General features: G+C 43.8%; 1 protein-coding gene across 1 annotated transcript in view; it reads left to right on the forward strand.

Annotated features, from left to right (window-relative positions):
- Positions 1-26719, forward strand: part of ZRANB3 (zinc finger RANBP2-type containing 3) — a 196411-nt gene that overhangs the window by 88113 nt on the left and 81579 nt on the right. The window contains exons 4-8 of the mRNA XM_077273065.1: positions 9377-9555; positions 11007-11238; positions 11341-11426; positions 13196-13367; positions 25760-25894. Of these exons, the coding sequence (XP_077129180.1) occupies positions 9377-9555; positions 11007-11238; positions 11341-11426; positions 13196-13367; positions 25760-25894 (804 nt within the window). The remainder of the gene's footprint in view (positions 1-9376; positions 9556-11006; positions 11239-11340; positions 11427-13195; positions 13368-25759; positions 25895-26719) is intronic.

The following is a 26719-nucleotide window of genomic DNA, read 5'->3' on the forward strand; positions in this document are numbered from 1 at the left end:
ACTGCTTCTGTAATCCATCATTCTCTGAAGTAAGTAACCAGGGACATGAAGAACCCTCACTGAAGTTCTACATGATCTAAAATACACTGTAGAAGTCCTCGAAAACCCATGTGGCGAGCTTTAAAAAGCCTTCCATTGTTTCCACAGCTCACATGAGGTACCATGATGACCTGTGACTCAGGATTTGGTGCTTTTTCTTTCTGTTTAGTCAGATAAGTATTAGTGCAGAAGTTGTCTTCTGATTTTATGTGACATCCATACAATGATGCCCGACACCTTCACTTAAATATCATTTGCACGTCGCAGATTTGGAGCCATAAATGTTAAATATGAGTTCACTAAAGCAAAACTTTGAATGGAAAAATATGCTGTCACTTTAACCTTTAGCAGATTAGCAGGTGACATTTCAATAGAACAAGGCCTTCTGGTGCTTTTGACCCTTGGTTGATGTCTTGATATCGTTGGATGTCTCAACAATTCCTCAAGGCAGAGCTGGGATGGGACATATTTGTATAATTGTACAACTCCATCCTCTTGATAACTGTTCATAACCAAGGTTTAGAGATAAGTAAACAGATGGGACAGTGGACGCTTTAAGGTCAGAGGAATTGTAATCCTATCAGTTGTTTCCGAGTTTCTCCAGGCTCTTAGTTGGCTAATATTCTCCAGGCTCCTAGTTGGGTACTATTCTCCAGGCTCCTAGTTGGGTACTATTCTCCAGGCTTGTAGTTGGGTACTATTCTCCAGGCTCCTAGTTGGGTAATGTTCTCCAGGCTCCTAGTTGGGTAATGTTCTCCAGGCTCCTAGTTGGGTACTATTCTCCAGGCTCGTAGTTGGGTAATATTCTCCAGGCTCCTAGTTGGGTAATATTCTCCAGGCTCCTAGTTGGGTAATGTTCTCCAGGCTCCTAGTTGGGTACTATTCTCCAGGCTCGTAGTTGGGTAATATTCTCCAGGCTCCTAGTTGGGTAATATTCTCCAGGCTCCTAGTTGGGTAATGTTCTCCAGGCTCCTAGTTGGGTACTATTCTCCAGGCTCGTAGTTGGGTAATATTCTCCAGGCTCCTAGTTGGGTACTATTCTCCAGGCTCGTAGTAGGCTAATAAATGTGGTAAAAGCAGTTTGTGTACCTATGTAGCTTTCAGAGAACCATTTGTAACCTGCAAGGATCTTTCTAAGAAACCATGTAACCTTTTAGTAGCTTCCTAATAATATACATAGCCAGAAAAAGTGCCTTAAAAACAGGTGTAGCCTAGGAGAAGGTTACTGATGACCAGTATAACCTTGAAGAAACTCTGTGAACCAGTGCCAGCTAGTAGAGGCTCCCAGTGAACCAGTGCCACCTAGTAGAGGCTTCCTTTGAGCCAGTGCTACCTGGTAGAGGCCCCCTGTGAACCAGTGCCACATAGGTGAGGTTCCCAGTGAACCAGTGCCACCTAGGAGAAGTTCTTGGTGAGCCAGTGCCACCTATGAGAGATTCCCTGGAAACCAGTTCCAAATAGGAGAAGCTCTTTGTGAACCAGTGTTGCCTAAAAGAAGCTCATTTTGAGCCAGTGCCACCTAGGAAAGATTCCCAGGGAACCAGTTCCAAATAAGTGAATCTCTTTGTGAACCAGTGCCACCTACGAGAAGCTCGCTGTGAACCAGTGCCACCCAGCAAAAGCTCCCTGTGAACCAGTTACACCTAGCAGAAGTTCTTTCTGAACCAGTGCCACTGAAGAGTGGCTCCCTGTGAACAAGTGCCACCTATGAGGAGCTCCCTGTTAACCGGTTCCAAATAGGAGAAGCTCTTTGTGAACCAGTTCTACCTAGAAGCTCCCAGTGATCTTGTGCCACCTACGAGAAGCTCTCTGTGTACCAGTGCCAACTTGGAGAGGCCACCTGTGTGAACCTGCATAATTTAGGAAATGATCTATTTGGCCTAACTGAGTCTGAGAGATCACAATAAAAAGAAATGGAAGTTGGCACTACTGCGAACAAATCACAGATGAGATTTGACCGTTCCTGCACACAGGTGGCACTCCATCCAGCAATGTAAAATGTAATATAGAACATTGCAAATCAAATCTATAACTCAATAAACAAGAATGCACGTCAGCAGGGATGGTAGTATTGGATACTGCTGACTGTTAACAAGCCAACATCTTGTAGCTGTTTCACTGGTCTCTGCAGATATAATCTTGTCTAATAAAGTTATGGACTGTATTTGCATCATTTGGTGATTGTCTTGAATTTTCTTTTCTGATCTAAACTAGAAGACGCTCCATAAGCAAAACCTGGAAAGTGCTCCCTGAGGGGGTGGCCCATCCTTCCCTGTGCTCCCTGAAGGGTCGGCCCAACCTGCCCCCGTGCTCCCTGAGGGGCGTCCCATCCTGCCCCGTGCTCCCTGTTGGAAGCCCATCCTGCCCCTTGCTCCCTGAGGGGTGGCTGAACCTGCCCCATGCTTCCTGAGCGGTATCCCAATCTGCCCCGTGGTCCCTGAGGGGTGGCCCAACCTGCTCCCTGAGGGGCGTTCCAACCTGCCCCGTGCTCCCTGAGGGGTGTCCCAACCTCCCCCGTGCTCCCTGAGGGGTGTCCCAACCTTCCCCGTGCTCCCTGAGGGGAGTCCCAACCTGCCCCATGCTCCCTGAGGGGCGGCCCATCCTGCCCCGTGCTCCCTGAGGGGCGGCCCATCCTGCCCCGTGCTCCCTGAGGGGCGGCCCATCCTGCCCCGTGCTCCCTGAGGGGCGGCCCATCCTGCCCCGTGCTCCCTGAGGGGCGGCCCATCCTGCCCCGTGCTCCCTGAGGGGCGGCCCATCCTGCCCCGTGCTCCCTGAGGGGCGGCCCATCCTGCCCCGTGCTCCCTGAGGGGCGGCCCATCCTGCCCCGTGCTCCCTGAGGGGCGGCCCATCCTGCCCCGTGCTCCCTGAGGGGCGGCCCATCCTGCCCCGTGCTCCCTGAGGGGCGGCCCATCCTGCCCCGTGCTCCCTGAGGGGCGGCCCATCCTGCCCCGTGCTCCCTGAGGGGCGGCCCATCCTGCCCCGTGCTCCCTGAGGGGCGGCCCATCCTGCCCCGTGCTCCCTGAGGGGCGGCCCAACCTGCCCGGTGCTCCCTGAGGGGCGGCCCAACCTGCCCGGTGCTCCCTGAGGGGCGGCCCATCCTGCCCCGTGCTCCCTGAGGGGGGTGTCCCATCCTGCCCTGTGCTCCCTGAGGGGTGGCCCATCCTGCCCCGTGCTCCCTGAGGGGGGTGTCCCATCCTGCCCCGTGCTCCCTGAGGGGTGGCCCATCCTGCCCCGTGCTCCCTGAGGGGAGGCCCATCCTGCCCCGTGGTCCCTGAGGGGCGGCCCAACCAAGGAAGCGACTCCCTGTTAACTGGCAAAAGCTCCTTAAACACTGGTGTAACCTGGGATGAAGCTTTCTGTTAAGTAGTGTAGAATTTTGGAAATATAGGAAGAGACTGATGTATAGAGACTTTCTAAAAGTAGTTTGCATCTAGGTGTCATATCTGGTGGTGTAATCACACATGTAAAGTGAAGGTAAGGCTACTTTCACACTAGCTATGCGACGTTGCGGCGCACCAACGCTGGCTGTGAATGCGCCACACAACGGGGGCAGTTTTCCAACACATCCGCTGCCCCATTGTGAGGTGCGGGGGGGTGGAGTTCCGGCCGCGCATGCGCGGTCGGAAATGCTGCAGACGACGCACCAAAAAACGTTACAAGCAACGTTTTTTGGTGGCGACGGTCCGACGCAACACAACGAAACCGTCGCGCGACGTGTAGCAATGCGTCGCACTGCGTCGCTAATAAAAGTCTATGGAGAAAAAACGCATCCTGCAACCACTTTTGCAGGATGCGTTTTTTCTGCAAAACGACGCATAGCGACGTGCAGTGCACGACGCTAGTGTGAAAGTAGCCTTAGTAGTGATATGATGAGCGATGACTGGCGGCACACAATACACGCCAGCGTTAATCTGCCGGAGTCTGCTGCGAACATTCGATTTTATTTTGTTTCATAGCTAATGACTTTATCCATTGAGCGGCACATCACCGTATTGATCACAGCAGAGATCGGCGGAGGGGTCTAATCATTTCTCTCTCTTTCATTAGATGCGTTGCATCATTTACTGGATGAATTATTTATTCCAAATATTTATAGTTTGTGGAGGAGGGAGAACAATGTCGCTTCTGCTTTCTGAAAATCTATTGCTTCTTGTCTTTTATATATTTAATTTCCTGCTTCGTCTTAAACGACCGATTATCAGAAAATTCCACCAAGGATTTCTTTTCCCAATGCACCATGTTGCTATTTAAAGAGATCGTGAACATAAATTCTGTGCGACAGTATCTCTCTGCTTTGTAGATTATTACAGTCTATTGTTATCATCTGTCTTTGGGGAGAGGCTGGTGTAACCCAAGGGGAAAAAGGCCAAAAGGCATAAGATTATGTTGATGGGGTGGAAACCTCACCTGGCCTTGGTCCGTGTTCAGATGTTGCAGCAGAGCACCTTAAAATAAGAATTGGCTGCAGTAACAGCTGAAAACTACAGACAAGTGTGGCACTGAACCAAAAACATTTTTTCTAAGCCTGGACCACCCATGTCAACCATTACTATTACTGTATAATATGTAAAGATAAATATTGCTTACATGTATGCAAGGAATAGTATACTCAAGAGCTGCACTCAATATTCTGCTGGTGCAGTCACTGTGTACATACATTACATTACTGATCCTGAGTTACATCCTGTATTATACTCCAGAGCTGCACTCACTATTCTGCTGGTGCAGTTACTGTGTACATACATTTCATTACTGATCCTGAGTTACCTCCTGTATTATACTCCAGAGCTGCGCTCACTATTCTGCTGGTGCAGTCACTGTGTACATACATTACATTACTGATCCTGAGTTACATCCTGCATTATACCCCAGTGCTGCACTCACTATTCTGCTGGTGCAGTCACTGTGTACATACATTACATTACTGATCCTGAGTTACGTCCTGTATTATACCCCAGAGCTGCACTCACTATTCTACTGGTGCAGTCGCTGTGCACATACATTACATTACTGATCCTGAGTTACGTCCTGTATTATACCCCAGAGCTGCACTCACTATTCTGCTGGTGCAGTCACTGTGTACATACATTACATAACTGATCCTGAGTTACATCCTGTATTATACCCCAGAGCTGCACTCACTATTCTGCTGGTGCAGTTACTGTGTACATACATTTCATTACTGATCCTGAGTTACCTCCTGTATTATACTCCAGAGCTGCGCTCACTATTCTGCTGGTGCAGTCACTGTGTACATACATTACATAACTGATCCTGAGTTACGTCCTGTATTATACCCCAGAGCTGCACTCACTATTCTGCTGATGCAGTCACTGTATACATACATTACATTACTGATCCTGAGTTACGTCCTGTATTATTCTCCAGAGCTGCACTCACTATTCTGCTGGTGCAGTCACTGTGTACATACATTACATTACTGATCCTGAGTTACATCCTGTATTATACCCCAGAGCTGCACTCACTATTCTGCTGGTGCAGCCACTGTGTACATACATTACATTACTGATCCTGAGTTACCTCCTGTATTATACCCCAGAGCTGCACTCACTATTCTGCTGGTGCAGCCACTGTGTACATACATTACATTACTGATCCTGAGTTACATCCTGTATTATACCCCAGAGCTGCACTCACTATTCTGCTGGTGCAGACACTGTGTACATTACATTACTGATCCTGAGTTACCTCCTGTATTATACTCCAGAGCTGCACTCACTATTCTGCTGGTGCAGTCACTGTGTACATACATTACATAACTGATCCTGAGTTACATCCTGTATTATACCCCAGAGCTGCACTCACTATTCTGCTGGTGCAGTCACTGTGTACATACATTACATTACTGATCCTGAGTTACATCCTGTATTATACCCCAGAGCTGCACTCACTATTCTGCTGGTGCAGTCACTGTGTACATACAGTACATTACTGATCCTGAGTTACATCCTGTATTATACCCCAGAGCTGCACTCACTATTCTGCTGGTGCAGTCACTGTGTACATACATTACATTACTGATCCTGAGTTACATCCTGCATTATACCCCAGTGCTGCACTCACTATTCTGCTGGTGCAGTCACTGTGTACATACATTACATTACTGATCCTGAGTTACCTCCTGTATTATACCCCAGAGCTTCACTCACTATTCTGCTGGTGTAGTCACTGTGTACATACATTACATTACTGATCCTGAGTTACATCCTGCATTATACCCCAGAGCTGCACTCACTATTCTGCTGGTGCAGTCACTGTGTACATACATTACATAACTGATCCTGAGTTACGTCCTGTATTATACCCCAGAGCTGCACTCACTATTCTGCTGGTGCAGTCACTGTATACATACATTACATTACTGATCCTGAGTTACGTCCTGTATTATTCTCCAGAGCTGCACTCACTATTCTGCTGGTGCAGTCACTGTGTACATACATTACATTACTGATCCTGAGTTACCTCCTGTATTATACTCCAGAGCTGCACTCACTATTCTGCTGGTGCAGACACTGTGTACATACATTACATTACTGATCCTGAGTTACATCCTGTATTATATCCCAGAGCTGCACTCACTATTCTGCTGGTGCAGACACTGTGTACATACATTACATTACTGATCCTGAGTTACATCCTGTATTATACTCCAGAGCTGCACTCGCTATTCTGCTGGTGCAGTCACTGTGTACATACATTACATTACTGATCCTGAGTTACATCCTGTATTATACCCCAGAGCTGCACTGACTATTCTGCTGGTGCAGACACTGTGTACATTACATTACTGATCCTGAGTTACCTCCTGTATTATACTCCAGAGCTGCGCTCACTATTCTGCTGGTGCAGTCACTGTGTACATACATTACATTACTGATCCTGAGTTACATCCTGCATTATACCCCAGTGCTGCACTCACTATTCTGCTGGTGCAGTCACTGTGTACATACATTACATTACTGATCCTGAGTTACCTCCTGTATTATACCCCAGAGCTTCACTCACTATTCTGCTGGTGTAGTCACTGTGTACATACATTACATTACTGATCCTGAGTTACATCCTGTATTATACCCCAGAGCTGCACTCACTATTCTACTGGTGCAGTCGCTGTGCACATACATTACATTACTGATCCTGAGTTACTTCCTGTATTATACCCCAGAGCTGCACTCACTATTCTGCTGGTGCAGTCACTGTATACATACATTACATTACTGATCCTGAGTTACGTCCTGTATTATTCTCCAGAGCTGCACTCACTATTCTGCTGGTGCAGTCACTGTGTACATACATTACATTACTGATCCTGAGTTACCTCCTGTATTATACTCCAGAGCTGCACTCACTATTCTGCTGGTGCAGACACTGTGTACATACATTACATTACTGATCCTGAGTTACATCCTGTATTATATCCCAGAGCTGCACTCACTATTCTGCTGGTGCAGACACTGTGTACATACATTACATTACTGATCCTGAGTTACATCCTGTATTATACCCCAGAGCTGCACTCACTATTCTGCTGGTGCAGTCACTGTGTACATACATTACATTACTGATCCTGAGTTACATCCTGTATTATACTCCAGAGCTGCACTCACTATTCTGCTGGTGCAGTCACTGTGTACATTACATTACTGATCCTGAGTTACCTCCTGTATTATACTCCAGAGCTGCACTCACTATTCTGCTGGAGCAGTCACTGTGTACATACATTACATTACTGATCCTGAGTTACATCCTGTATTATACTACAGAGCTGCACTCACTATTCTGCTGGTGCAGTCACTGTGTACATACATTACATTACTGATCCTGAGTTACCTCCTGTATTATACTCCAGAGCTGCAGTCACTATTCTGCTGGTGCAGTCACTGTGTACATACATTACATTACTGATCCTGAGTTACCTCCTGTATTATACCCCAGAGCTGCACTCACTATTCTGCTGGTGCAGTCACTGTGTACATACATTACATTACTGATCCTGAGTTACATCCTGTATTATACTCCAGAGCTGCACTCACTATTCTGCTGGTGCAGTCACTGTGTACATACATTACATTACTGATCCTGAGTTACATCCTGTATTATACCCCAGAGCTGCACTCGCTATTCTTCTGGTAGTCACTGTGCACTTGCAGTATTTATCCTGTACTGATCCTAAGTTAGACTATATTAAAGACCTGTGTTAATTCTGTTAGTTATTGGAAACCTCCATGTTTGTGACCATAAATATCTGATATCATAGTGGTACAGTTAGTTTTAATGTTTTGGTTTATTGTAAAGTTCTTTTTCTGAAACGTCAGAGTAAGAAACTGCCCCAGCAGGAAATGTTGGGAGATTTCATTTCTGAAGTCAGCAAAATTGTGAATGCTGTTCCTTAATGAGTCCCTAATAGTGATTCTAGGATAATAGAACCGTGTATTTAGTCCCCTATCATCATCGACCACAAATAAGTAAAGATTAAAGAGTAAAGGTACCGTCACACTCAGCGACGCTGCAGCGATATAGACGAGCCGATCGCTGGAGCGTCGCTGTTTAGGTCGCTGTAGAGACGTCAAACACAGCAGCTCCAGAACGATGCAGGAGCGATCCAGTGACGTAGCGGTCACTCATCGTTCTCACAGGTCGTTAGCTCCATGTAAAACATTGCTGACATCGTTGCTTTTGCTGTCAAACACGACGATACACGCCGACCTGACGACCAAATAAAGTTCTGGACTTCTAGCTCCGACCAGCGATATCACAGCGGGATCCAGATCGTTGCTGCGTGTCAAACACAACGATATCGCTATCCAGGACGCTGCAACGTCACGGATCGTTGTCGTTCTCATTGTAAAGTTGCTGAGTGTGAAGGTACCTTAACCGTCGGTTTAATTTTTTACTTCCTAAATTAACACATGTGGAAATTAAGCAATTCTTAGTTTCTTGTTTCCAAAAAAATCTGCTCTTTTCTCCTCCTGAACTGAACGTTGATTCTCAATTCATGGGTAAATTGTGTATTCGGTGAAGGCTGACTTTCACATTACTGATGGAAGATGCAAGTTCTCCTGGAACAAAGTTGGGGTGATCAAGTGAAACTTTATCCGGAACTGAATAGTTCTAGTTTTGGGTGGAGTAACATTTCACTCCTGCTGTTTTCTCTGTCCTCTCTACCAGGACTTAAATTCTGATAAAATCATCTGCTCTTTTGACTTTGACTGATAGGAAAGTCAGGAAGGAAGAATATAGAGAATCCTAGATTAGGAATCAGACAGTGGACGGAGTAGAGACCCCAGGCAAATGTGGTTTTTTTTTTTTGTTCCAGATGGGCCTTGGGAAGACTCTGCAGGCGATTGCCGTGGCGTATTGTTACCGGGATGAATGGCCGCTTCTCATTGTTGTTCCTTCTTCGTTGAAGTATCCATGGATTGAGGAGATGGAGAAGTGGATCCCGGAGCTGGGACCAGAGGACATAACCGTCATTGAGAACAAAACCGATGTTGGGTGATTATTTACATTTATAATCACCATAATATTTGCAACAATTGATAGGCATAGTTCTGTCATTTTGGAATTTCTTTTACTACTTCTGGCCATGAAACATCCTATGTTGGGTGCTGATGTATAGAGCTGGTTCAGGAGCCAGCATCTGCTGTATTACACAGCCAGCATCTGCCTCCATCAGCAGCGATCAGGGCCAGCTCTGATCACTGCCCATAATCCACTTATGAATGGTGACAGACAGTGGTGATCTACTTCCATTGCCCATCAATAATACTATTTCTAGGGGCTGATGGATGCTATGGCAGATGGGGTCGTAATGAAGGCCTTCCTCCTATTTCATCATTGTAAAGCTTTGTTCACACGTTGCGTTTTTGCTGCCTTTTTGTTCTGTTTTCTTGTCGGTAAAGAAGCAGCTTACAAAAAGCAGGTTTTTCTCCGTTTTTGCTGCATTTTTATCAGATACATTTGTGTATTTTGCATGCTGATAAAGTTTAGTGCATAAAAAATAACATGATGCAACTTCCTGGGGTTTTTGCACTGAAAATGCAGCAAAACCTGATACCTGCCTGTTTTTGCACTTACTTATTGCTTTGTATGGGTGAAAAAATGCTGCAAAAACGCTGAAAGAAATCACATGCTGTAGATTTAAAACACGCAACAGTTTTCTAATTCAGTCAGAAAAAAAAAACAAAAAAAAACTGTGTGCATGAGATTTATAAAATCTCATAGATTTTGCTGATATGGTAAATCGCAGCTTAAAAGAAAAGAAAAAGCAGCAAAAACGTAACATGTGAACATCGCCTTATTCTCCTTCTTCATAGCAGATTGTGATTTTTAGTATGATTTACAATGCTGAAATAGTGCAGTAAATAGTGCAAAAGTCCTCTTGGGGACTAGTAAAAAACAAATAAAAAAAAGTTATTTAAAGTGCTGAGTAACAAAAAATTACTTAAATCCAACTTTTGTCAAATCTAAAAATAAATGTAAAAAGTAACATATTTTGTATCACTGCATCTGTAAAAATCCAAACTGTGTACGGTAAATAAAATATTGTTTACCCCATACCGTAAAATGGTTTATAGCAAGAAATCAAAATGCCAGAGTTCCCCTTTTCAAGTGTCCACATCTCCCTCCAAAAGTGCAATAAAAGCGATAATATTTTTGAAGCATATAAGATGTTTTCTTATATACTCCCAAAATGGTATCAATTAAAAAGTACAGCTCAGTAAGTAAAAAACCAAAGCCCAAACAGCTCCATCAACCCTAAAATGAAAGTTATGGGTCTCAGAACATTCCAAGTTTAGATAGTTAGTGATAAGTGGTGAAAAATACAGAACAGAAGTGATAGAATGGCCGGAAACTGTGTTGGTCCTCGTACACATGGGTCAGCTTGCTCCGAACAGTCATCATTAATAGTGAACATCTGTAAATGGATTCCATGCCTTCCACAGGAGAATATCAACTTGTAAAGTGACCATTTTGGGGTACGGCCTATTAACTGCCGACGCGAAGACGCTGATCGATGCCCTTTATAAGCAGCACTTTAAAGTGGTTCTGGTGGACGAGTCTCACTACATGAAGTCAAGAAACGCGTCTCGGAGCAAACTCCTCCTGCCGATGGTTCAGAAAGCGACCCGAGCCCTTCTCCTGACCGGGACGCCGGCTCTGGGACGACCCGAGGAGGTAATGACAGTTCTTTTTTACTTTTTAATAAAGGATTTTATGATAAAATACCCCCCACACTTTTTTCAATTTACTATTTCCAAGGTTTCCTCCTATTTCCAGCTTTATATGCAGATCGATGGCCTGTTTCCCAGAATGTTCGGAACGTGGACGGAATATGCCAAGAAATACTGTGACGCACACGTCAGGTATCCGATGCTGCTAATTCTGCTAATCGCCAACATACGTCGTTATTATTGAAATTTGGCAATGGGGAGGGGCTGATCTCTGTTACACCGCCCATGTAAATGATCAAATCCTACTAAACGGGGTCTACATGTAACAGTGTATCCATAGGAAGCTGTAACTGATACATTGGGTTGTTACTTAGTGATGTACTGCTGCATAACTAGATGCATCGTTCTCTGGATTCCAGGATGTTGATCGTCACTTTAAAGGATTAGGCCACTTAAAATCCAATGTTAAAAATGTAGTAATGTAGCAGAACTTGTTAGCTGAGAATCCGTCAGTGAGCTCGTTCTTGTTCAGAGAGTTTCTACCTCTTTGGTTCTTCTTCCGAGTTCCTACCAGCTGATTTATTATCCTAGAAAAGTTGAGCAAAACTTTGTGGTCATGAATGAGAGGAGTTCAGCAGGAAGAAAATAAGAGTTATGAGCTTTCCCATAAGAACCAGCTCACTGCCTGGTTCTCAGTTAACTCATTCTGCAGCCGGCAAGAGAGAGATAAAAGTAGGCGATTAAAAAACCCCTCCGGAGCTGCATGAAAAAGTTGGATCCTCTTTCCGATAAGATACGGTACTTGATTTCCGATCATCTTTCCTTAGAAGTGTGCATTGTGCTGTTCCTATACCACTTGGTGTTGCCAATACTCTAAACACTCATGTGGGCTCTCACGCTTTTGGCAAGAGGATTGATCATGACCAATAGTCGGCTTCTTTATGTAATTTTTTTTTCTAGTTGGAGTAACAGAGGAACAGCACCCAGTTCTAAGAAAATATTATTTCAGCTGTATTTTCTTTTTCTTCTATGCAGGAAGTTGATCTTTTAAAATGGTATTCCCACCTCCTAGATCATACTCCAATATGTAGTAGGTGTAATAATAATAATACTAGCAAATACCTCCTATTAGAAATGTAGTATAGTTCTTTTGATTAACTATGTCGCATATCCCATGTATCCATGGTTACGACTACTCCTATAGTGACAGTTGTTAGTCGTCACTATACGAGTGGTCATGGATTTCAAAGCTACTACAATGTCCTGGACTTGGGGTAAGCAGCATAGCTAATCAGAAGAACTATACTACATTTCTAATAGGAGGTATTTGCTAATATTAATATTATTACTCTTACTACATATTGGGATAGTATCTTGGGAAAGGGAATATCCCTTTAAGGATGAGCTCCTAAAATAAGTATCTAGAACGTACTTTTTGTTCTCCAGCATGACTTCTAGAGCGGTTGAACTCCTGCTTTTGTATCGTTCACCTCCATTGTAAGGAATCTTTGCCTTATGTAAAACAATGTAAAACATTGCCCGGGGACAGAGCTCTGCACGTCCTATTAATGTATGTAACTGGGGCTCCGCATTAAACAGGAGTTAATGCCTCGCGCGGAGCATTCAAGACACCGACTCTTACCAACGTAGCTAAAAAATGCTATAAAAATGTAATTGAATTGCACCAGCGGCTGCTGATACTGGTCTGCAAGAGATCAAAGCGGCCTCTAGAAACCCGATCGTCTGCTCAACACCAAAGCTATGGCTGGTGTTTATGCAATGCATGATAACAGGTGCCCCAGCTCTCCCAGATCATTAATGCCGCCAAGTCCTCCTATGTCAATGAGTGCCGCTATCAATTGCTCTCTCATACATCTCCCGACTCCCGCAGCCGGCAGAGTGTTTAACACGCTTTCTTGAGCGAGACGCTGAATTCAAATGTTTTCAAATTTTTCCCCAAGGTATTTCGGCAATAGGACTCAGTGGGATTACAGAGGAGCCTCCAATTTAGATGACTTACACCAGCGATTAAGCAGCATCATGATCAGACGATTGAAGAACGAGGTCTTGACTCAGCTTCCACCCAAAATCAGACAGCGCATCCCGTTCGATTTGCCGAAAGATGTGGCCAAGGTGGGGTGCCCTGTGCGTTAATGTACTATAACATGTACATGCAATTCATAGGAAAGATTAGATGTTAAATAAAGCTTGCTTTGTCTTGTGAAAAGATATGAATTTAAAGCCCAGATGCTCCTTAAGTGCAAGAATGTAAATAATATAATACTGCCCCCCTATGTACAACACTATAACTACTATAATACTGCTCCTATGTACAAGAATATAACTACTATAATACTGCCCCTATGTACAAGAATATAACTACTATAATACTGCTCCTATGTACAAGATTATAACTACTATAATACTGCCCCTATATACAAGAATATAACTACTATAATACTGCCCCCTATGTACAAGAATATCACTACTATAATACTGCCCCTATGTACAAGAATATCACTTCTATAATACTGCTCCTATGTATAAGAATATAACTACTATAATACTGCTCCTATGAACAAGAATATAACTACTATAATACTGCCCCTAGGTACAAGATTATAACTACTATAATACTGCCCCTATGTACAAGAATATAACTACTATAATACTGCCCATATGTTCAAGAATATAGCTACTATAATACTGCCCATATGTACAAGAATATAACTGCTTTAATACTGCCCCTATGTGCAAGAATATAACTATTATAAAACTGCTACTATGTACAAGAATGTAACTACTTTAATAATGTCCCCTATGTTCAAGAACATAACTACTATAATACTGCTCCTATGTACAAGAATATAACTACTATAATACTGCTCCTATGTACAAGAATATAACTACTATAATACTGCCCCTATGTACAAGAATATAACTACTATAATACTGCCCCTATGTACAAGAATATAACTACTATAATACTGCCAATATGTACAAGAATATAACTACTATAATACTGCCCCTATGTACAAGAATATAACTACTATAATACTGCCCCTATGTACAAGAATATAACTACTATAATACTGCCCCTATGTACAAGAATATAACTACTATAATACTGCCCCTATGTACAAGAATATAACTACTATAATACTGCTCTTATGTACAAGAATAACTACTATAATACTGCTCCTATGAACAAGAATATAACTACTATAATACTGCCCCTATGTACAAGAATATAACTATTATAATACTGCCCCTATGTACAAGAATATAACTACTAGAATACTGCCCCTATGTACAAGAATATAACTACTATAATACTGCCCCTATGTACAAGAATATAACTACTATAATACTGCCCCTATGTACAAGAATATAACTACTATAATACTGCCCCTATGTACAAGAATATAACTACTATAATACTGCTCCTATGTACAAGAATATAACTACTATAATACTGCCCCCTATGTACAGGAATATAACTACTATAATCCTGCCCCTATTTACAATAATATAACTACAATAGTACTGCTCATATGTAGAGATGGGCGGACACCTGGATATTTGGGTCCGGCCAGGCCTATGAACTGCGGTTACCTCGATGAGATCCCCTCTAGCACTGTGAGAAAAAGTCTCATGGTGCAGACGCGAATTTACCTGGACAATTTCACTTCCGTTGGTTGTCAAAAATGGGGGGGACCCCACACCGTTTTATTTAATTATTTATTTAAATAATTTAAAAATCGGAGTGGGGACCCCTCTATTCTTGATAACCAGCCGTGCTGAAGCTGACAGCTGAGGGTTGCAGCCCCCTGCCGAGAGTTTTGCCTGGCTGGTTATCAAAAATACAGGTGAACCCACGCGTTGTTAATTTTTTTTAAATTATTTATTTACAGGGCAGGTGTCGGCTGATAAATATTCTCAGCCGCTCCTGCTCTTACTGTAATTGGCGGCAGCAGACGTTGGCTGATGGGAACAGTAGTCCCATCAGTTGACACCAGTGACCGGAGGTAAACTTTATACCTCTGATTACCGCTGCAGGCTCACGCTGTCATTTGACAGTGTAGGAACCACGGCTCCTTGACCAGCGGGGACGATTTTACCGCCGATCAGATGCAGTGTTTGCTGCACTGTCATGCACATGACAACGCGACAAACATTCGGTGTTTTGAGGGGCCGAACCCCGAACAGTAACATGGACTTCCTGGTGATTATCAAACTTATGAGATAGATGTAATCACTCTGGGGGTGGGAGGCAGATATTTTCCTGCACATTCTCTTTTACCCGATTGCTCATTTACAGCTTCTTCTCTCATATTGATGGAACTGCACTGGAAATATTCATTCTCAGAATTTCTGCGACCTCCGAATTTATTAGTAGGGGTATGGCGGCTTTTACAACTTGTGTGTCCAGAGATGCGTGACTATTGTTTCCTCCAGTAAATAAGTGTTGAAATGTGTGCGCATTTGATGATATCATTATTTCATGGGTACAGGATTGTGTCTGGCTGTGCATGCATCTGCTGGGTTATGTGTCTGGCCGTACATGCATCTGCTGGGTTATGTGTTTGGCCGTTCATGCATCTGCTGGGTTATGTGTCTGGCTGTTCATGCATCTGCTCGGTTGTGTCTGGTCGTACATGCATCTGCTGGGTTATGTGTCTGGCCGTGCATGCATCTGCTGGGTTATGTGTCTGGCTGTTCATGCATCTGCTGGTTTGTGTCTGGTCGTTCATGCATCTGCTGGTTTATGTTTCTGGCTGTACATGCATCTGCTGGGTTATGTGTCTGGTCGTTCATGCATCTGCTGGGTTATGTGTCTGGCTGTTCATGCATCTGCTGGGTTATGTGTCTGGCCGTTCATACATCTGCTGGGTTATGTGTCTGGCCGTTCATGCATCTGCTGGGTTATGTGTCTGGTCGTTCATGCATCTGCTGGGTTATGTGTCTGGTCGTTCATGCATCTGCTGGGTTATGTGTCTGGCTGTACATGCATCTGCTGGGTTATGTGTCTGGTCGTTCATGCATCTGCTGGGTTATGTGTCTGGCCGTTCATGCATCTGCTGGGTTATGTGTCTGGCTGTTCATGCATCTGCTGGGTTATGTGTCTGGTCGTTCATGCATCTGCTGGGTTATGTGTCTGGTCGTTCATGCATCTGCTGGGTTATGTGTCTGGCTGTTCATGCATCTGCTGGGTTATGTGTTTGGCCGTTCATGCATCTGCTGGGTTATGTGTCTGGTCGTACATGCATCTGCTGGGTTATGTGTCTGGCTGTTCATGCATCTGCTCGGTTGTGTCTGGTCGTACATGCATCTGCTGGGTTATGTGTCTGGCTGTTCATACATCTGCTGGGTTATGTGTCTGGCTGTTCATGCATCTGCTCGGTTGTGTCTGGTCGTACATGCATCTGCTGGGTTATGTGTCTGGCCGTGCATGCATCTGCTGGGTTATGTGTCTGGCCGTTCATGCATCTGCTGGGTTATGTGTCTGGCCGTTCATGCATCTGCTGGGTTATGTGTCTGGCCGTTCATGCATCTGCTGGGTTATGTGTCTGGCTGTTCATGCATCTGCTGGGTTATGTGTCTGGTCGTTCATGCATCTGCTGGGTTATGTGTCTGGCTGTTCATACATCTGCTGGGTTATGTGTCTGGCTGTTCATGCATCTGCTCGGTTGTGTCTGGTCGTACATGCATCTGCTGGGTTATGTGTCTGGCCGTTCATGCATCTGCTGGGTTATGTGTCTGGCTGTTCATGCATCTGCTGGGTTATGTGTCTGGCCATTCATGCATCTGCTGGGTTATGTGTCTGGCTGTTCATGCATCTGCTGGTTTATGTGTCTGGTCGTTCATGCATCTGCTGGGTTATGTGTCTGGCTGTTCATGCATCTGCTGGGTTATGTGTCTGGTCGTTCATGCATCTGCTGGGTTATGTGTCTGGCTGTGCATGCATCTGCTGGATTATGTGTCTGGTCGTTCATGCATCTGCTGGGTTATGTGTCTGGCTGTTCATGCATCTGCTGGGTTATGTGTCTGGCCGTTCATACATCTGCTGGGTTATGTGTCTGGCCGTTCATGCATCTGCTGGTTTATGTTTCTGGCTGTACATGCATCTGCTGGGTTATGTGTCTGGTCGTTCATGCATCTGCTGGGTTATGTGTCTGGTCGTTCATGCATCTGCTGGGTTATGTGTCTGGTCGTTCATGCATCTGCTGGGTTATGTGTCTGGTCGTTCATGCATCTGCTGGGTTATGTGTCTGGCTGTTCATGCATCTGCTGGGTTATGTGTCTGGTCGTTCATGCATCTGCTGGGTTATGTGTCTGGCCGTTCATGCATCTGCTGGTTTATGTTTCTGGCTGTACATGCATCTGCTGGGTTATGTGTCTGGCCGTTCATGCATCTGCTGGGTTATGTGTCTGGTCGTTCATGCATCTGCTGGGTTATGTGTCTGGCCGTTCATGCATCTGCTGGTTTATGTTTCTGGCTGTACATGCATCTGCTGGGTTATGTGTCTGGCCGTTCATGCATCTGCTGGGTTATGTGTCTGGTCGTTCATGCATCTGCTGGGTTATGTGTCTGGTCGTTCATGCATCTGCTGGGTTATGTGTCTGGTCGTTCATGCATCTGCTGGGTTATGTGTCTGGCTGTTCATACATCTGCTGGGTTATGTGTCTGGCCGTTCATGCATCTGCTGGGTTATGTGTCTGGCCGTTCATGCATCTGCTGGGTTATGTGTCTGGCCGTTCATGCATCTGCTGGGTTATGTGTCTGGCCGTTCATGCGTCTGCTGGGTTATGTGTCTGGTCGTTCATGCATCTGCTGGGTTATGTGTCTGGTCGTTCATGCATCTGCTGGGTTATGTGTCTGGCTGTTCATGCATCTGCTGGGTTATGTGTCTGGTCGTTCATGCATCTGCTGGGTTATGTGTCTGGCCGTTCATGCATCTGCTGGTTTATGTTTCTGGCTGTACATGCATCTGCTGGGTTATGTGTCTGGCCGTTCATGCATCTGCTGGGTTATGTGTCTGGTCGTTCATGCATCTGCTGGGTTATGTGTCTGGTCGTTCATGCATCTGCTGGGTTATGTGTCTGGTCGTTCATGCATCTGCTGGGTTATGTGTCTGGCTGTTCATACATCTGCTGGGTTATGTGTCTGGCCGTTCATGCATCTGCTGGGTTATGTGTCTGGCCGTTCATGCATCTGCTGGGTTATGTGTCTGGCCGTTCATGCATCTGCTGGGTTATGTGTCTGGCAGTTCATGCATCTGCTGGTTTATGTTTCTGGCTGTACATGCATCTGCTGGGTTATGTGTCTGGTCGTTCATGCATCTGCTGGGTTATGTGTCTGGCTGTTCATGCATCTGCTGGGTTATGTGTCTGGCCGTTCATACATCTGCTGGGTTATGTGTCTGGCCGTTCATGCATCTGCTGGGTTATGTGTCTGGTCGTTCATGCATCTGCTGGGTTATGTGTCTGGTCGTTCATGCATCTGCTGGGTTATGTGTCTGGCTGTACATGCATCTGCTGGGTTATGTGTCTGGTCGTTCATGCATCTGCTGGGTTATGTGTCTGGCCGTTCATGCATCTGCTGGGTTATGTGTCTGGCTGTTCATGCATCTGCTGGGTTATGTGTCTGGTCGTTCATGCATCTGCTGGGTTATGTGTCTGGTCGTTCATGCATCTGCTGGGTTATGTGTCTGGCTGTTCATGCATCTGCTGGGTTATGTGTTTGGCCGTTCATGCATCTGCTGGGTTATGTGTCTGGTCGTACATGCATCTGCTGGGTTATGTGTCTGGCTGTTCATGCATCTGCTCGGTTGTGTTTGGCCGTTCATGCATCTGCTGGGTTATGTGTCTGGCTGTTCATGCATCTGCTCGGTTGTGTCTGGCCATTCATGCATCTGCTGGGTTATGTGTCTGGTCGTTCATGCATCTTCTGGGTTATGTGTCTGGTCGTACATGCATCTGCTGGGTTATGTGTCTGGTCGTACATGCATCTGCTGGATTATGTGTCTGGTCGTACATGCATCTGCTCGGTTGTGTCTGGCCGTTCATGCATCGGCTGGGTTATGTGTCTGGCTGTGCTTCTGCTTGATGAATGCAAGCAATCGATCCTGATGATGCATGAGGCCGGGGTATCATTACAGGACTTTGTGCAGCTGTAAGATAAAACTCGGCAAACTCCCTGTGCAAATCGCCTGCAGGAAACCAGGGCTGTAGAGTCGGTAAGGCAAACCTCCGACTCCACAATTTCCCTGACTCCCCACTTCATGACTCTGACTACACAGCCCTGGTCACTACTGAGCATGTACATAAAGTGCAGCACAGATTCATCTCCACTAAAAGCCGAGATCCTCAGATCAGGAACAGAACAGACATTTATAGGACATTTCATAACTTTCCAAAATTCTTATGAAAAGATTTACATCACATCCTGCATTGTACTTCTGTAACCAATGTATATTTTAGGAGTCGGAGTCTGTCCATTTTATATTGATTTCGACTCCACAGCACTTCAGGAAACAAATAAATAGTAGTATTGTGCAAATGGATAGAGGCATTTAAGGGGCTGTTGAAGACTAAAGCTTCCCTCCCCACCCCCTAGCATAAGACTAAAGCGGTCTAAACACAATGACAGTTTCTTGTACTTTGGTTCGCCTGACTTATTTGTGACAAATGAGGCCAGCGATTAGCTGCAGTGGTCAGAAGATCGGGGTGGAGTCCAAAACGTAATCAGATTGGTGCTGGATTATCAGGGTTTCAAGGGGTAAAGATGTGCATAAAGGGTTAATTCCTTTCATATAAATGGTTTTTATCGGCACAGCTTGTAAAAACAAGCATTTGGGAAATCTACTGCTTATTAAAACTTTCACCCATTCCTCAGATACGTATCGGCGTTCTCCAGCGATACTTGCCAACTTCACACTAGTGCTTGGAAACTGAATAGAGAAGCGGTTGTAACCACTGCGCATGTTCTGCTGCCTAGTACTGGTGGTCGGTCGCCAAGGCAACATGATGTAAAACCACTGCGCATGTTCTGCTGCCTAGTACTGGTGGTCGATCTTAAAGGCAACAAGCTGTAAATCCACTGCGCGTGTTCTGCTGCCTAGTTCTGGTGGTCAGTCTCCAAGGCAACAAACTGTAAAACCACTGCGCGTGTTTTGCTGCCTAGTACTGGTGGTCCATCTCCAAGGCAACAAGCTGTAAACAGAAGAAAAGTGTTACTATCTCAAGAATTAATGCAAATTTTGATACACAGCTAAATGCAACATTTTTTTTCTATTTACCAGCTCTGACAATATCCGTTTATGAAGATTGGGTGTATCACTTTAAACTGTGGAATTTTTCCCACCCAGTTATTATTTATTGTTTATTGTTTATTGTTATAGCGCCATTTATTCCATGGCGCTTTACAAGTGAGGAGGGGTATACATAATAAAAACAAGTACAATAATCTTGAACAATACAAGTCATAACTGGTACAGGAGGAGTGAGGACCCTGCCCGCGAGGGCTCACAATCTACAAGGGATGGGTGAGAATACAGTAGGTGAGGGTAGAGCTGGTCGTGCAGCGGTTGGTTGATCGGTGGTTACTGTTATCAATTTATTTGTTCATTTCCAGGTGATCACTTGTGTTTAGACCTCCCCGATTTATAGGCAATTCGTGAAAAATACTAAAAAAATAAATAAATAAATAAGAATCCCCCTTTTCATCAGTATTTCCTCTTTCGGACGTGAAGGGTTTTCCAAGGGTAAGGGTCCCCCAGATTAAGTGTAAACTCTAATCTCATCTCCTTTTCTGTGCAAAAAGTTTTATTCGCACTTTCAAAATATATTTAAAAAAAATATTGCAGAAATGATAAAACGCCTGTCAGGATGATACATGGGTGTCGTTTTAGCAGCTCTTTACCCCTTGGGTACTGAGCAAGTTAAATAGAGAATCACAGCTTGTATCCTTATTTAGATTGAATTAAAATTCCCAGAAACCCCTGTGCCGACGTGTAAAAATGAGGCTGTTTTCTGCGCACTCGATGCCGGATAATCCCTTTAAGTAATAAGATTTGCACTGAGACTCATTTTCTCCCTATTGATTTATTAGCTTGGCAGAGACGCAGTTTATTTTTTTTCTTCTCTATTCCCTATTGTCAGATGTCTGTATCTGGTTCAGTCATGAGATCATCGTCCTCCTCCTCCTCGTCCTCCTCCTCCTCCTGCTTTTTTTTTTCTCTAATAGATATTGTCCAGCAATCAGTTATGAGGGTCCCAGCTATTGATCATGATGGGGTCTAACTGATAGGATTACCCTGGATGAAGTCTTCGCACTGAGTGACAAAAGCTTTTGGCAAGGTCCGATTTTTATATTGAAATTTATTTTTGTTTAAAGTTTTTTTTTTTTTTTAATACTTTATTTTAATTTTTTTAATTTACATGACACCATACTAAAAAAAATCCATATCTTGCATTTATCATTCGAGGTCTAATTTTCAATTCCTACTTCTCTTTGGGCACATGGGCATTTACAGCAATGGAATGACTCAGGATTGTAGAATCTAGGGCTCACCCATCAGCGTAAAGGTCATTATGAAGAGAGGAGGAGGTGAGCTGTGACATCGCTTATTGTGAATGGTGGATCCTGTGTTATCTACTGTATATAGAGGTGTTATCAGTCATTGTACAGGAGGAGGAGGTGAGCTGTGACATCACTATTGTGAATGATGGGTCCTGTGTTATCTACTGTATATAGAGGTGTTATCAGTCATTGTACAGGAGGGGGAGGAGGTGAGCTGTGATATCTCCTATTGTGAATGGTGGATCCTCTGTTATCTACTGTATATAGAGGTGTTATCAGTCATTGTACAGGAGGAGGAGGTGAGCTGTGACATCACCTATTGTGAATGGTGGATCCTGTGTTATCTACTGTATATAGAGGTGTTATCAGTCATTGTACAGGAGGGTGAGGAGGTGAGCTGTGACATCACCTATTGTGAATGGTGAATCCTGTGTTATCTACTGTATATAGAGGTGTTATCAGTCATTGTACAGGTGGAGGAGGTGAGCTGTGATATCACCTATTGTTTAATGGTGGATCCCGTGTTATCTACGGCATACAGAGGTGAGAAAAAAATTATAAAAAAAAATTCTCACCTGTGATATCTTCTGCAACTCCAGTGCTTATTTTTTTGGTGATTCCCACCAGTCAATGCTTAAATGTCAGGCGTTAAAGCAGCATTAATACGTCCTGCACATTATTGCTCCTGGAAAAGAAATAACTTCCGTAGGACCAATTTAATGCAGATATGTCACTGGATTTGACAATGCAAACTGCATGCACTGTTAAATAGATCTAAAGAACCAAATGAGACTATTGTGCTTACTGTGAATATTTTCATGAGAATGGCTGTAACAGCCTCAAATTAAAATTTGAAATTTACGAACTCCGCTTGCACTTAGTGTTAGTCAGGGAAACGTTAAAAAAAAATGCAATCAATGTGTTATAGATTATCAAAGTAAGTACATCAGCCTCATCAGGTCAAGGAGATCTATTTAATATTGTGTGCAGTTTAGATCTGAAATCTGGTGACTGATCCTTTTCTTTAATAAATGTCTTTAGCTATTTGGGCCCCTAGCAATTATCTGCAGGGTTTATCTGTTGCCAACTATTCATTTTCCCATCAGCGCCCCCACAAGGGAAGTAATCGTCACTCGGCTCCCATTGTATTCAATGCTCTTTCTGTCTAATACATGCAAGTGCTGGCTCCTCCTATTAGAGTAAGACTGTGGTGTAATTTGTGGAGGGCCGTACTTATAATGCTGCATACTTTCTCAAAAATGTATATATTTTTTTCAGTTTAGTTAAACTTATGGGAACAATTACTTTAGCCCAGTGGATTTAGTAAGATTGATGCCAGAAATTGGTGTAAATTCAAGCGTATGTAGAAATTTGCGCAGATCTTTTGTTTGTTTGCTTGCAGTGTCTGTGAAACATGGACTGAGTACAGACAGCAATGTACGGACTGGCTGCCGCATCCCGAACTCAGCAACCTCATACGTGTAGATGAGGCCGTTGTGTTCTGGTCAAGAAATCCAGTCAATCCTGAAATTGTGATCTGTACTTGTACATGGTGCAAGGACGTCTGAAATAAGTGAAAAATGGAAGTTGTGTTGAAATATAAGCTTATGAAGACTGCAGCAACCTGGATACACACAGATCTGACATTCAACCTTTATTACTGGGAGAGACACACAGACCTCACATCCAGCCTATATTCCTGGGAGAGACACACGGAGCTCACATCCAGCCTATATTACTGGGAGAGACACAGACCTCACATCCAGCCTATATTACTGGGAGAGACACAGACCTCACATCCAGCCTATATTACTGGGAGACACACACACCTCACATCCAGCCTATATTACTGGGAGAAACACACAGACCTCACATCCAGCCTATATTACTGGGAGAGACACAGACCTCACATCCAGCCTATATTACTGGGAGAGACACACAGACCTCACATCCAGCCTATATTACTGGGAGAGACACACAGACCTCACATCCAGCCTATATTCCTGGGAGAGACACACGGAGCTCACATCCAGCCTATATTACTGGGAGAGACACAGACCTCACATCCAGCCTATATTACTGGGAGAGACACATAGATCTCATATCCAGCCTGTATTACTGGGAGACACACAGACCTCACATCCAGCCTATATTACTGGGAGACACACAGACCTCACATCCAGCCTATATTACTGGGAGACACACAGACCTCACATCCAGCCTATATTACTGGGAGAGACACACAGCTCTCACATCCAGCCTATATTACTGGGAGAGACACAGAGCTCACATCCAGCCTATATTACTGGGAGACACACAGACCTCAGATCCAGCCTATATTACTGGGAGAGACACACAGACCTCACATCCAGCCTATATTACTGGGAGAGACACAGATCTCACATCCAGCCTGTATTACTGAGAGAGACACAGATCTCACATCCAGCCTATATTACTGGGAGAGACACACACACCTCACATCCAGCCTGTGTTACTGGGAGAGACACACAGACCTCACATCCAGCCTATATTACTGGGAGAGACCTACAGACCTCACATCCAGCCTTTATTCCTGGGAGAAATGCACAGACCTCATATCCAGCCTATATTACTGGGAGAGACACACAGATCTTACATCCAGCCTATATTACTGGGAGAGACACACAGACCTCACATCCAGCCTATATTACTGGGAGAGACCTACGGACCTCACATCCAGCCTTTATTCCTGGGAGAAATGCACAGACCTCACATCCAGCCTATATTACTGGGAGAGACACACAGATCTCACATCCAGCCTATATTACTGGGAGAGACACACAGATCTCACATCCAGCCTATATTACTGGGAGAGACACACAGATCTCACATCCAGCCTGTATTACTGGGAGAGAGACACAGACCTCACATCCAGCCTATATTACTGGGAGAGACACAAAGACTTCACATCCAGCCTATATTACTGGGAGAGACACAAAGACTTCACATCCAGCCTATATTACTGGGAGAGACACAAAGACTTCACATCCAGCCTATATTACTGGGAGAGACACAAAGACCTCACATCCAGCCTATATTACTGGGAGAGACACAAAGACCTCACATCTAGCCTATGTTTCTGTTAGAGACACATAGACATCAAATTCAGCCTGTATCACTGGGAGAGACAATTCCAATACAGTGAAATCGTAAATGTGAATGAGGCAGAAATCTGTATATCATTGAGTCTAAAAACGAATGAAGGAATGAGATTTGCAAATATACCGTACATGTAAAAATCATTATTTCCATGTCCACTGCCTAAAAGAGTAATCATCTTTTTAATTTAGAAGCTGATTTTTCTAATAAGATTTATTACATAAAATTGTCTAACCTGTATGTAAATTGTCATAAAGAAAAAAGAATGAAATCGCCCAAATTGCTGCTTATTTGTCCTTTGAACCATTTAAAAAAATGCAATAAACACTGTCCAAACATATAATATAGCCCCAATTAGCACCAACAAAAACTGTCGCTTGATGCGTGAAAAAAACAAAAGCAGCAAAAATATAGCTCCATTGATGGAAAAACAAGAAAAGTCATGGGTTTTGGAAAATGGCAACACAAAAAAAAAGTTTTTTTTTAAACTTTTTTAAAGTTAATTTTTTTTTTAGAGCTACTCAATAGTAAGAAAAAAACACAACTACAAAACTCTGCAAGTTTGTTATTGTTGTGGTGGAACTGACCCAGGGAATTCTATTTCCATCTCATTTTTATGGTCTAATTAAGCCATAGGAAGGCAAACCTTTGTACTACTATGTGTACAGAAAAATACAAAGTAAATGACTATTAGCAGAATGGGAGAAAAAGATGAAAATTGGCAGTGTCTTTACAGGGTTAAATAATCAGTAATAAATAGTAATTTTTAGCATGTAATTTCCTTTTTTTCTTTCCTGCGCAGGAAATGAATGCAGGTATTGAAGAGTGGGAAAGACTGATGAGATGTCCAGAATCGGCATCATCAGATTCCAGTAGCCCCTTTATCCAGGTCATGGGCATGATCACCCGCATGTACAAGCAGACGGCTCTGGCTAAGGTATGTTGTATTCACGCAGATCCGGTTATTGCTTTTTTTTTTTATTTCAGTATAGCAAACTGTTAAATTTTTCCGAGTTATTTAGCTGCTATAAAATCAGTCACAATTATATACGTATACTCAAATACCCTGATCGCACCAAAAGGCAACTAGCAAAAGTTGTAATTATCTTTCATAGACAATAATTGGCTTGAAAAGTGGCTCAAAACATGATTAGAATTGAGGCTGGGAAAACAGAAAGACTAAATAAATATGTAGATATGAAAAAAAAAAGAATTATGTGGTTCCCAAATTTTTGGGGCATAAAGTACAAATGCCGGATATGATCACTGAAGCATAATCTGTAACACGTGTTTCGCTTTGACCTTCTTCAGGGGTTAACATCTTCCCGCATCTTATGCGAAACGCTCATCGGGGTGTCATCAGCAGGGTATTTCAGTATATTATCATGGTTGCTATACTCTGATCGTCTTGGTTTTGCTTCTTCTACTTTGAGATAATTTTTCATATTTTCTTCTAAAATTGGTTATACAGTTTTAGTCATTACAATCTGTTCTGAAAACCCGAGTTTACAATCTGTAACATTTGTCTAGGTTTCAGGATAGATCACGTTGGATCAGTGGGGATTACAACTCTCTATAACACTTATAATCAATAGTCTGACCAAACCTTAATTGTTTTCCCTCTATCTCCGCGCCCCCCTCCACACCCACCATACCCCACCTACCACCTCCATCTTCATTATCATCTTTCTAGAGCCAGAGAAGGGCGGAGGTAGAGGGAAAACCAGTAGGTGGAAAGATGCACTTAAATGTTTGGTCACAC

The sequence above is a fragment of the Ranitomeya variabilis genome, chromosome 7, assembly GCF_051348905.1.
Source record: "Ranitomeya variabilis isolate aRanVar5 chromosome 7, aRanVar5.hap1, whole genome shotgun sequence".
In the NCBI taxonomy this organism is placed as follows: domain Eukaryota; kingdom Metazoa; phylum Chordata; class Amphibia; order Anura; family Dendrobatidae; genus Ranitomeya; species Ranitomeya variabilis.